The 12943-nt window shown below is 42.8% G+C and overlaps 1 protein-coding gene across 12 annotated transcripts in view; it reads left to right on the top strand.

Moving 5' to 3' along the window:
* Positions 1–12943, top strand: part of COBLL1 (cordon-bleu WH2 repeat protein like 1) — a 93328-nt gene that overhangs the window by 55175 nt on the left and 25210 nt on the right. For all 12 annotated transcript variants that reach the window (XM_083493450.1, XM_083493443.1, XM_083493442.1 and 9 more), the window contains exons 2-4: positions 5950–6135; positions 9650–9851; positions 10562–10790. In XM_083493450.1, coding sequence (XP_083349576.1) covers positions 5950–6135; positions 9650–9851; positions 10562–10790 — 617 coding nt within the window. The remainder of the gene's footprint in view (positions 1–5949; positions 6136–9649; positions 9852–10561; positions 10791–12943) is intronic.

The raw sequence follows: 12943 nt of genomic DNA, 5'->3' as shown, positions 1-12943 counted from the left end.
CATAGCTGCATAGGAAACTCCTTTATACAGTGCTAGACCAGTGGTCCATATAGCTCTCTGTTGTCTGCACTGATTTGCAGGGGCTTCCCAGTGTTTCAGACGAGGAATCTTTTACAGACCTTCCTGGAGAGTCCAGGGGTTCCTTCAGGATCAGAGGAAAATGTTTTCTTTGGCTGGAAGTAAAAAATTAAAAAGGGCGCACACTACCCCATAATCAATGGAACTTGTTAGTCATTTACAAGAGAGGAATAACACAGTCCTTTACTGTGGTTTACTTTATTGCTTACTCATAATACTAGAACCTGGAGCAATCCAATGAAGCTGAACATTGGAAGATTTGGGACGGAAAAAACGAAGTACTTCTTTACACAATGCATGGTTGAACTATGAAATTCGCTTCCGATACAAAAGATTCGAATTTCATAGAAAGTGATATGTGTGTGCGTTTGCGCCTGCACACCTGTTTTTAAAATTTATTTTAGAAATCCTTAAGTATTCACTTTAGGTTTTAATTTATCGCATGGAATAGGTCGGAATTGGCAGAAAGCAAGCAGGGGGGAAGGAAATTGCAGGGTTTGTATGTCGGTAATCAGTAAGGGCAGGAGATTGCTTTCCTATCCCAAGACCACAGGTATCCATTTGTTGTGCAGCATTTGCCAGATCCTGCCCACCCAGAAATTCATTGGGTGACCAGAAACACCTCATACTGTATCAGAGAGGGGAGGGCAGTGCTTGGCTGAATGTGAGAGGAGGGGGAGTGTTAGGTTGTGGGTGAACATATCAGACGACACAGTGATTCTTCAAACAGCTCTTGTTTATTCACAGGCCAGAACAGAACTGAACTGAAGGGTTCAGCCAGCCTGCTTATATAGAGCTCCAGTACAACGTAACTGTAACAACTTTCTGTAACTATCCAATCACTGAATGTCACATTCGATCCCTTATTTGCATATGTGGACCTGAACTATCTACAGTATCCCCCTGCTGGTCCAGGGTGAGAACTTCAGTACATAACAGGGAGAAACAGTAGAGGTGGGAAATAGCTGACTTCCCAGTCCCTCATCCAGTGTGTTGTGGCTTTACCCCAATCCACCCATTCTACAAGGTTGGGGGAAGTTGCAACTTACTTTTAAGGCAAAAAAAACCCCTCCTCTTCTTTTAAAGCAAAGGTCTAATCTCAGGGATTAGAACTCCCCCAATCCTTCCTAAATTCTCCGTTCATACATACATACACATATAAGTCTATAGTTCTCCTGTTTACTTTGTTTACATTGAAGTTCTAAAGAGAGAAATTCCCATGAGGCACTCCAGGCTGTGGTTGTGCATCTTTAATATTATGCATTATATTTTTTTTAGCTTTATGCCCTTCTCTGTCCTCAAGGCTCTGGGAACTTTACATAAATATTTATAATTTTTGCCTTTCTAAAAATAGTGTCTGGAGAAAGAACAAAGAAATGGCATCCCTCCTTCCAAATATTCAGTAAATGCTTTCAAAATAGTCAATGACTAACCATTGTGAGAAAGAAGATAATGAACTAGATGAACCTTTGGTCTGATCCAGTGGGCCTCTTCTGCGCCTTTTCCTAATGGAGCTCATGGTATAGTGTTAAGATCACAAAAAACTCATTGTCTTTTGTGACGGCATACATACATAATTTTACTTTTGTACGCCGCCTTTCCGTAGTTAAAACCACGCTCAAGGTGGCTTGCGATTACAAACACAGCAACCCTGGCGATCAATGCCTGCTCGCTGATCTGCTCAAAGACTCCTATAAATCAAGATGGTATCAGTACCTCGAAAAAAAGATTGAATCTTTAGGCATCGAGCTGGAGCCCCTGTATAATTCTAGTGAGCAATACATTTTCCATAATATCCTAGCTAGACTAAAGGATGTGGAGAGACAAAATATTATGGCAGCTGTAAACAAAATTTGCTCCCCCATATTCTATGATTTAAATATCTTAGATAGCAGAGTCAATTACGTCACTAAATTAATAATCCCAGCCCAACGTAGGGCTTTTATGCTGGCCCGGTTGAATGTCTTTCCCTCAGCATTTGTCAGGGGAAGATATCAAAACATCCCTAGAAACAAGAGATTCTGCAGATGCTCTATGAATGTCCCGGACACTGTAGAGCATATTCTCTTTCATTGCCCATTGTACAGTACGCTCCGTCAACGCGTGCTGTCCCCTCTTTTGGGTGGTCTGGAACCCCAGCAAGGTGAATGTGCGGGATTCTGCCTATCCGACGTTGACCAAAGGGTAACGGCGGGGGTAGCCGAGTTTTTGGCTGCAGTCCTCCAAGGAGCAGGTTAACAAGGAAAACCACTGATTTTATATGTATATATATATATATGATTGTAGCCAACTGCTGCCTTTTTATATATATTTCAAGGCTTTTACATGTTATTTTCCTTCTTACGGTTTTTATTTGCATAATGCCTAATAAAGGTTTGATTTCAACAACAAACACAGCAAAAGTAGCCATAAACAAAAAATTATAAAGCATTAAAAAGTACACAACCAAATTAAACAGTTTCCATATAAATCATAATAAGATCTAAAATAAAGATACAAAAAAATCAATATCAAAAACAGGAACAACCACTCTCCCAACCAAAACCCCTAGCAATACTCCAACCCAAGAGTCTGTTCAGCAGCCTCAGCTTTTGTAGCTGGAGTCAGTCAGGGCCTGCCCTCCCAGGCCAGGTGGGAAAAAGCATGCAAGTCAAGGAGCAGGTCTTCCTGGACTCACAGCCAAGATGTAGGTGGATGATGATCAGAGCACATACCATGTTGACAGTTGTGTGATAATGATTCATTATTTTCATAAATTGGCATTTTTTAAATTTAAGAAATAAACTAAGGACTGAATTTGGAAAAACCGTCTTCAGAATGCTATGAATTGCCCAGTTGGTTGGTTTTTTTCTTTTTCTCCCATGCACCATTCATTTGTTTTCCCACACTCCTTTTAGAATTACGTTTCTAAATATAAACACTGAAGTTTCACATAACTCAGTACTGTATTCTGTTTGTGGTTTGAAAGTTTTCTTTTCAGAGCTTTCTGAATCAAGATGAGCTTTGTGTTGCATGTCAATTATGCAGTCTGTGCCATGCACAACTCTTGACTGTCAGATTAGCCCCTAGGTTGGGGGTGGACAACACAGACTGAAGAAACACCACACATCCATGCAGTCTTGTTCTCATTTGTTTCCTTTCAGTTGTCCACTCATTCTCTTTTTCGCACCCAACTCCAGAAGGAAGATAAATATTATTGACATCTTCATTCTGTAAAGCAGAGTAGGCTAACCCGTGGCTCTCTGGATAGCTGCTAGATTCTGTCGGTCATCCTTGAGCATTGGCCATGCTGGCTGGGACTGAAGGTTCTTGGGATTGTATCTGAAGTAGCTTGGAGTAACTTGTTTCATTTGTGCAGTGGAACTTTTCCCCCTGCGCTCCCTCCCATGTGCCCCCTAAATCTGTTCTAGGGGTTCCACCAAATTTCGGGAGCAGATTTGAGGTGATGGGGGCAAAGAGGGAGGGACATTCTGTTGCTCAATTAGAAATCCTTGCGTCAGATGTGTCAGTTGGATACTGTCCTTGAAATCCCATCAACATCTGGGGGGTCCACTGGATCCCCACCTCTGTTATAAAATATGTGCAGCAGCATACTTGTTTTCCTGCTGGTTCCGTCACCGTTCTTCTGTGAATTTGAAAATTCTAGTAGTCGGTTTGAGGGAGGGAGGAGTGAGAGTGGAAGCCTGGGCTTTATATATGGAAATAACCTTAGTCTCTTCTGGAACCTAGTTTAGTTCTTTGCTGTGCCACATTACTGGAAGTACTCACTGATGGGGACGACATCCAGTAGGACATCCTTTCACTCCAATTTTGGTGAATCTGTCACTGCAGAGGCCAGTGCATTAAGTAGTAAGGCTGCCATAAGGGTACCAGAATGCTCTGTGCACACAGGGGTCCATACTAAGCGGGTGGTGCTGTGGTCTAAACCACCGAGCCTCTCAGGCTTGCTGATTGGAAGGTTGGCAATTCGGGTCTGCATGATGGGGTGAGCTCCTGTTGCTCTGTCCCAGCTTCTGCCAACCTAGCAGTTCAAAAGAACACCAGTGCAAGTAGACAAATAGGTATTGCTGCAGCAGGAAGGTAAATGGCATTTCTGTGCACTGTGGAACTCGTCACGGTTCTCCATGCACCAGTAGCGGTTTAGCCATGCTGGCCACATGACCGAGAAAGATGTCTGTGGACAAACGTCGGCTCCCTCGGCCTAAAAAGCAAGATAAGCGCTGCAAACCCATAGTCACTTTTGAGTGGACTTAACCATCTAGGGGTCCTTTACCTTTACCTTTTACATACTATGTAGATGTGGGCTGAAACAATCATCATTTTCTCCCATTGAGTTATTTGGGGTTACAATATGGGGTTGGGAATAATGAGAGTGGAAGGGTAATTTTTTTAAAAAAGGAATAGATGAAGACAGGAGTGCTCTCTACCCTCAACATGAGTCTGCAGGGGCACTGGATAAGATAATTTATCTTCTGAACCCCCCACTCCAAGCTGCCTCAGAATTGCAGCCTTAACCCAGTCTTACTTTTCAAAACAGATGACACATGATTTCCTGCTGTATTCATGTATTTACCTGGTCATTCCTGCTACGTGCATCATGCTGTTCAATTTCAAGGCTAAATTGCTTAATAGTTGTGTTTTCTGAGAACAATTTCCCCTCCCTCCCCCACAGGTGTTTACTTAACTTTTGTTTGCTCTAACATTCTGCTAAGTGAAGTTGCATGAAAATGAAGCAGACTTCACAGATCAGACACAAATATATTCTTGCATTGCCTCAGATCCAGTGTTTAATACTGTGTGTGTGTGTGTGTGTGTGTGTGTGTGTGTGTGTGTGTGTGTGTTTTGGGGCTGGTAATACACATGTTCAGCTGAAAGTTATCAAATTACTGTAGTGCATACTGAATGGAGCACATATATGTGTTAACTATCCCTAAGTTGTGTCTTACCACCATCATGTCCCTCCCCCCGCTCCTGCCCCCAAAATCATTGCCGTTGCAGAGCTGTTCCCATCCCCACGGCTTACTGCAAGATGGAAGGGTTATAGCCTGAGCAAAACTAAGTTGTGTATTGCCCGTGTTCCTTTACCAGATTTTATAGTGCAACATACTTTAAAGATACTTGGCAGTGTGTTAAGTAAATGTTATAATGTCTGTGTCCAGTGCTGTACATTTTAAAATATGTGACGCAGAGCTGATTTTAATATGATTGTAGTATATTTCTGTAATGTTCAGCTTACCATCTTCATGTAACATGTTGTGAAAAGCAAATATTAAAGGGGTAGAGAGAAATTTAAAAATACTGCATTGTTTGATTATGTACTTTGGAGAAGGTTAAATATATCTGTCTCATATATATCTCAACCATCACAATCACAGTTGTCCTTGCTTCCAAAAAGTGGGAAGTTTGCAAAGGGATGTCCAAAATCAGACTGGCAAAACCCTGAAGAACCAATATCTGTTCCATCTTATCACAGTCCTGTGCATTCAAATGAGAATTCCCAAATACAATAAGTCAGGATCTGGACTCTTAGATAAACTTGACTTCTTAAAGTGCAGCTTTGCAAAGAAAAGGCAATTGTGTGAACCAGGAGGGGGAAAGAGCTTAATGGCCGGGGGGGGGGGAGAGAAAGAGAGAGAGACAATTCCAGCTTAGTTGTTCAGGAAACCTTGGGGTGCCTTGCAAAACAATTCTTGAATTGCTTGATCACTGTACTGGTAATTCAGGGAGTTTCCCTCGGATTTAGCAGACAACTCAGGAACAGCACAGCTCACTTGCATCCAGGACTCCAGCACTGAAGCCTTTACCCACTTCCTTGTAGTGTACTGCTGATACGCTTTTTCCTAATTGTGTTAAATTTATGTTCTATTTCAGACGGAAAGCCAAGCCAAAAGCTCCTCGTCCTCCATCTGAGACAAGGATCACTGACTGTTCTTCTTTTGATGATTCAGAACTAACTAACTTCACCATGGAGCAAAAAGAAAACATAATCGACAGAGACATTGAGCTGTCTGTGGTTCTCCCAGGTGATGTGATCAAGTCTACTACTGTTAATGGCAGGTACGTTTAAGAAAGAATTCATGCTGTTCTGCAGCAGAAGTGCTTTAGCACGTACTAATTTCAACCTGGGTGTTGAACCTGGAAATCCAATAATGTCTATGTTGTGATCCAAAAACCCAGCAAGCTGTTTGTGCCCACATGATTTTGTTATCTTGCACCAATGTACATTTGTTTTGTTTTGTTTTTTAGTTTAAATGAACCTTGTTCCTCTCGTTTTTTGTCCTAGATAACTTAATTGCAGTTCAACCAGAGGTCCCCAAAGACAGATTTTTAAGACTTCGGGGAATAGTGAAGCCCTTCAGCTATCCAGTGGGGCACAGCTCAGGGAAATGCCAAGGCAAACAGGAGCTAATCTTGTTTGGCAAAACTCTAGGAAACTCTCTCTGGCTGGATTGAGTGAAAATGTAATACCTTCCTTCCACGTGACTAGGAAAGACTGAGAGTGGGGTTGAGGCACAGTCACATGGCCCAAAGAGAAGGCTTACAGAGAGTAAGTCAACTTTGCCCTAAGCTTTAGCTCAGATTGATACACAGCTCTGTTGCTCCCAAGTCTTGGTCAAGAGCTTCCATGAGCTGTGTGTTCCTGTGAGCTAGGGCAAAGTTTGCACAGGTCCCTGGAGCCTTTAAAAAAAAGCATTTGGGGGCTTATGCACACTTCTTTCTAGTTTGTGGAAATTGGCCAAAATGATAAAATTGAAAGAACAGAAAAAAAAGTGGAGGCAGTTCTCAGTAATAATTAACAATGAGCAAAAAAAGTGAAAGAAACATTTTCTTGCCTATAAATCTGCCCAGATAATTTCCTTTTTAGAGCGTGGCCCTTCAAGGACCTCTAAATTACTCTTTAGATGCTAAAATCTGCAGCAAAACCTGTGAAGATTGGTGTATAACATGATGGCTATTTAAGCCATCTGCTACGTAAGAAAAGCATCTTGAATAAAGTTCTGGGAAGGTGGGCTGGGTATTCTCTCATTTGTGTAGTGTGTGGAGAAAGGAAGGCATTGTGCGAGTCATCCTTGCTGTTTCTTACCTGCTCCAAAACTTTAGGGGAAATTAGATCTTTCAGTAATTATCTGTGTGGTGCCAGGTATTCTATTTATCACATATCCCTGGCCAGTGGATTTGCAGATGTCACTGCTGTAGTTAGGTTTGGCTATCTGTGTTTCCTCCTCAGAATTTTACTTAGGAATAGGACCCAGTAAGTAATTTTCCAAAACGTGGCCTAATTTGAAATACTGGAACCCCCTTGAAAATATGTGCAAACATGATTGGCAGGTTGCTACAATTCAGGTGGAACATTGCTTTCAGTTCACAGTTTAAAATTTGTATTTACTGCAGAATAGATGCTGAAATAGAAAAAAAGGTTTGGTGCAAAATACAGGATTTGGTGACTGATGTTTTCACGCTTGAATTTTAGACTGATGAAACAATTACTTAATTGAATTGAATGTTTACTTGCAATGAAATTCCGCTCAGGCAGTTGAAATAAAAATATAATCTGAATCATAGCTTTTTGGGCGGGGGGGGAAAATATTTTGTTTGGGTATTTTGGCAAATTTAGCTTTTTAAAAGAATTGTAATTTGGGAGCCCTTCTAAGTGGAGCTTTTGTACAGGTCATTTAAGTTCAGCATGGTAAGACTTACAAGAATTGATACAGGGTTTGCGGTAGTAAAAGTACTAGTTTGTTTTCACTAGACTGTAAAACAGCAAACAGCAAAGAAAAGCTGTGTGTGTATTTGCTAGTCTTTAGTTATATCTGGGTGGTCCTTGTTCATGAGCCACCAGGAATTAGGTATGTGTCCTAGGATTTTAAATAAGTAACTACCAGTCAGTGCTTAACTATTTAATGGGCTGTGTCTCTGCATCCCCTACCCTTCCTGAAGCTGTTTTAGGAAGGATTTGTTTCATTTTATAATACGATTTGCTCTTTTGTATACTCTTGTACAAAAATAAGGTTTACGGTAAGCGATTGGGTAAAATATTTCAGGAAGACCGGTTCTGTTTATTGCAATTGGTTAGTGTGGAACTGCCTTGCTGTGCAAGGCCAGGTGGGCCACAAACTCCATAAACCTTCAGAAATGTAGTCAAGAGACCTGCTATTCCCACTACAGCAACCAGTCACAGGGGAGGAAGCAGTGTGGAAGGCGTATTTTTTCTTCTTTTTTAAAGTTACTCTTGGCTCTTAGGCTGTTTGGTAGTCTTTTGGTGAAATGTTTTGTTGAGCCTTGCGTTCAACAAGGCCCTTTTTTATAATTCAGGGAGGCGTTGTGTAAGCTGTTCCAATTAGGAGGTGGAAAAATTATTTCATCATAATCTCTGTTATTCATTATCAGGGTTGACCCAAGAGCAACTTTAAAGCTTCTATGCTGAATGTTACTGTGCAGTAGATTAAACTTGAGTAGGAATGTTGCTTGTTTTTTTACAGTCACTGAGACATTCTGCAGGGTTTTAATCTTATGAAAGTGTTCGATATCTCTGTGCCACAGTATTTCTTGACAGTGTTGAAAGTGGCTTTTGCCTTACAGACGCTGCTGAATCCCAATGAAATAAACTACCGTATTTTTCGCTCCATAAGACGCTCTTTTTTCCTCCTAAAAAGTAAGGGGAAATGGAGTGAATGCACTGGGTGGCAGAGGGATCCCTCAGCTACTGCTGCAGTCGCGAGCTGAGAGATGCCTCTGCAGCCAGAGCCATGGCTCCTGTCCGCTGCTCGCTGTGAAGCCAGCAGAGCAGAGCCGCTGCGCAGCTATCGCTCTTGCTCTGCTGGCTTCAGCGAGAGCTGCACAGCGCCTCTGACTCTGCTGGCTTCACAGCGAAGTGGGAGGAGGGACTGATGAGAGCAAGCAAAGTGAGAGCTGCTTACATGGCTTCTGTCCCTTTTTGCACAGCTCTCATTTTGCTTGCCTATCCCTCCTTCCTTGCTGTAAAGCAAGCAAAGCACCTGTCCCGGTGTCTCCTCCTCTTCTTCTTGCTCCGGTGTCGCCGCGCTTTACAGCGAGGTGGGAGGAGGGATGGGCAAGCAAAGTGAGAGCTGCGCAAAGCGGGAGAGAAGCCATGTAAGCGGCTCTCACTTTGCTTGCTTTGAAGCAAGAAAAACGAGAGTCACTTACATGCTCTGCACAGAATATTTTTTTTTTTTCTTGCTTTCTCCCTCTAAAAACTAGGTGCAGCTCATGGATAGATGCGTCTTATGGAGCAAAAAATACGGTAGTCTTGAGAGCGCCTACATCTTCTGAAATGTACTGTACAGGGAATGATAATTTTGCAAACAACATAGGCATGTGCAACCACTGACACGTGCACTGCTTTTGGCCTGCAAGGGGGCGGGGTGCGGGGCGGGCTGACACCCGCAATGACCTGGATCGCATCCCCCATGCCTGTACATAATTGTCTTTGGTTCAAGCAAGGCAAGAGCGTCTTCAAGAGCCAGACCTCCACCCCAACCAAGTCTTTCTTAATGACCTTTGGGGAAATTATATCATAACCATTTATAGTCATATTAACATTTTATTCCAGCAAACCAATGATGGACTTACTGGTATACCTTTGTGCACAATACCGTTTGAATCCTGCCAGCCATACCATAGACCTGATGACAGTCGAGAAAAAGCAGATCAAATTCAAACCAAATACACCCATTGGGATGCTTGAAGTCGACAAAGTGATTTTAAAGCCAAAACAGATGGATAAAAAGAAGCCTACTCCTGTCATCCCAGAGGTGAGATATTTTACAGAAACGTTTTCCACCTCCTAAATACTTTTCATTTAATTTCCAAAGTTTTTGGAGGCAGTAGCATCATTCAGAATTTGTTTCTAAAATTGCATATGAAAGTCATTAAAAATTAATCTATATTTGTCTTTGGTAGTGCATGCCTTGTGACTGCTCTGGGTTCAGAGATGAATTGCTGAGTGGTTAGTTCTTGGTTGCCTAAGGAGGGAGATAGGTTTTCATTCTATGGGCTCCTACCTGCTGTAATCTGCTTTAAGGAGGGGTGTGCATGGGTTTTGCTTTAAGCAAGTGCGAAAAGTCCTTTCTCTTATTCTCAGTTCTCTGTCTCTCATTCCCTGTGAGTTCTATGAAGAGCAGAGAAAGTGTTGACAACCAGGGGCAAGACATCACTACCACATGTCACGCTCAGTTCATGAGTTCAAATCCTTGGGATATTTGAATTTGGGGAGGCCTTGTTCATCTCCTCTTCCAAGTCTTGAATCTTAATGGGGGTGGCCTAAGCCAAATCTTCATTTCACACTGAGAAGAGCTGAAAGAATATGGGGTATAAATTAGAATTCTATAGCACCCCCCCCCCCCGCCGACTGAAATGTTTTGCTAAAGTTATTAATAGCAATGAACTCAATGCAGTTGATGGATTGAGTGTCTTTCAGAAAGCAAAAGACTATAATCGGTTTTAAAAATTCCCCTTGTTTCAGCAAACTGTGAGAGTCGTTGTAAACTACAAGAAGACACAGAAGACTATTGTCAGAGTTAATCCTCATGCACCACTGCAAGATATCATGCAAATCATCTGCAGCAAATGTGACTTTGACCCTTTACACACTCTGTTACTGAAGACTTACCAATCTCAGGAAACTCTTGACTTGACCAAATCCCTAAATGAGCTTGGGCTCAGGGAATTATATGCTATGGATGTCAGCAGAGGTAAGATTTATAAACTGGTCTTTTACCAAAGCTATTCCTGAAAGTTAATGCTGCAAATATCTTCAGAAGCAGTACAACCTACATGCACTCACTAACTTGTTCTGCGTTCATTCAGTCTGCATCGATGTGAGAAACCGATGACTTGGTATCTTGTTTTATTCATTTAAAAATATGTCCGCCTCAAGGATGAATTGGCTCAGTCGGAACAACCTGGCCGAGGAAGAGATTGTCAACTCTCTTTTTTCTCCTTGCACTGTTTTCTCACTCAGAATTGCCCACCCAAAGTTGCTACTGCTGCTCATAGTGTGAAGGCCGGGGAGACATTAAGCAGAACCGGAGCCAGCGACAGGCAGAGCCAACTAATTCTACTTTTGTCCCCAGACTCACTGACTTCTACAGGGGATGTGCTGAAACTAAAGAGGAGGAAACTGACAGCCAATGTTACATCCTAAATTGGTTGTAAAAAGGCAGGGATGTAGTGGCTGGCTATGGGTGGGTTGAAGTAATTGGGACAATGCCCCATTCATCCCAATGGACAAGCCTCCACTGCTACTTGTCCTGCAGTGGGGAGCAGAGTACACCAATATTGTTCTTGTGTCCCCATACCTCATCAAGACTAATAGCAAATTTTCTGTTCTCTCTCCAACAGTTTCAGCACTCACAGGGTCTTGATGACAACCATTGATATAATATTTTGGGGTGTGCAAATTATCTTACATAAATTCCTTCTGTAACCATTACAAAGACACCGTAATGTGAGCCAGTATTATTATTTCTGAATTGCTGATGTAAGTCTGAGGCATAGAAAAAGTGGCCACGAACCCCTTTCAGTTCAGAGCTGCCATAGTATTCGCACTGGCGAATTCCCAGTTTGATGCTTCTTAGCCACTGCACCAGGTTCTTCTTTCCATTCCCTCCCAGCACCATCTGTCTTCGTGCAGGAAAAAAATGGCACAAAGGTTGACCTACTAAATCCTACATTTGTATTTCCTACCCTCTCTATGGGTTCCTGAACTTGCATGCATAAAACTGAATTTTCAGGATAGTAATTGTTAAAGGTTGCTTTATTATCATTGTTCCCTTTATAGCGAGAAGCTGACATAGCAGCTTTCATAAATAAAGGAATGTTCAGATATCAGAGTGCATATAGGATTGGTGTTAGGGGAGGACTGTAGAGCATGCATTTTGCATGCAGAAGATCCCAGGTTAAACCCCTAGTATCTCCCAAGTAGGGTTGGGGAAAAGCCAGTGTGGTGTAGTGGTTAAGAGCGGTGGATTCGTAATCTGGGGAACTAGGTTCGCTTCTCCGCTCCAACACATGCAGCTGCTGGGGTGACCTTGGGCTAGTCACACTTCTCTGAAGTCTCTCAGCCCCACTCACCTCACAGAGTGTTTGTTGTGGGGGAAGAAGGGAAAGGTGAATGTTAGCCGCTTTGAGACTCCTTCGGGTAGGATAAAGCAGGATATCAAATCCAAACTCCTCCTCCTCCTCCTCCTCCTCTTCTTCTTCTTCTTCTTCTTCTTCTTCTTCTTCTTTGTCTTCTTCTCTGTCTGAAACCTTGGAGAGCTAAGCACTAGTCCGCCTTTGCCAACTTGGTGGGATCCAATTGTTTTTGGACTACAGTTGTCATCAGCATCAGTCATCCTGGCCAGCGGTTAGAGATTATGGAAGTTATTGTCCAAAATATTTGGAGGGCACCATATTGAGCAAGGCTACTAGACAGTACTGAGCTAGATGGGCGCATGGTCTGACTGTAAAAAGCACCATCCTATGTTGGGGATGCGGGTGGCGCTGTGGGTTAAACCACAAAGCCTAGGACTTGCCGATCAGAAGGTCGGCGGTTCGAATCCCTGTGACAGGGTGAGCTCCCGTTGCTCGGTCCCTGCTCTTGCCAACCTAGCAGTTCGAAAGCACGTCAAAGTGCAAGTAGATAAATAGGTACCACTCTGGCGGGAAGGTAACGGCATTTCTGTGCGCTGTTCTGGTTCGCCAGAAGCGGCTTAGTCATGCTGGCCACATGACCCAGAAGCTGTCTGCGGACAAACACCGGCTCCCTCGGCCAATAAAGCGAGATGAGTGCCGCAACCCCAGAGTCGGCCACGACTGGACCTAATGGTCAGGGGTCCCTTTACCTTTACCTATGTTCCTATGT

Source organism: Podarcis liolepis (genome assembly GCF_965112155.1).
Source record: "Podarcis liolepis genome assembly, chromosome: 1".
Classification (NCBI taxonomy): Eukaryota; Metazoa; Chordata; class Lepidosauria; order Squamata; family Lacertidae; genus Podarcis; species Podarcis liolepis.
Note: the sequence above shows the minus strand (reverse complement) of the source record. Positions and strands in the feature narration are given on the sequence as shown.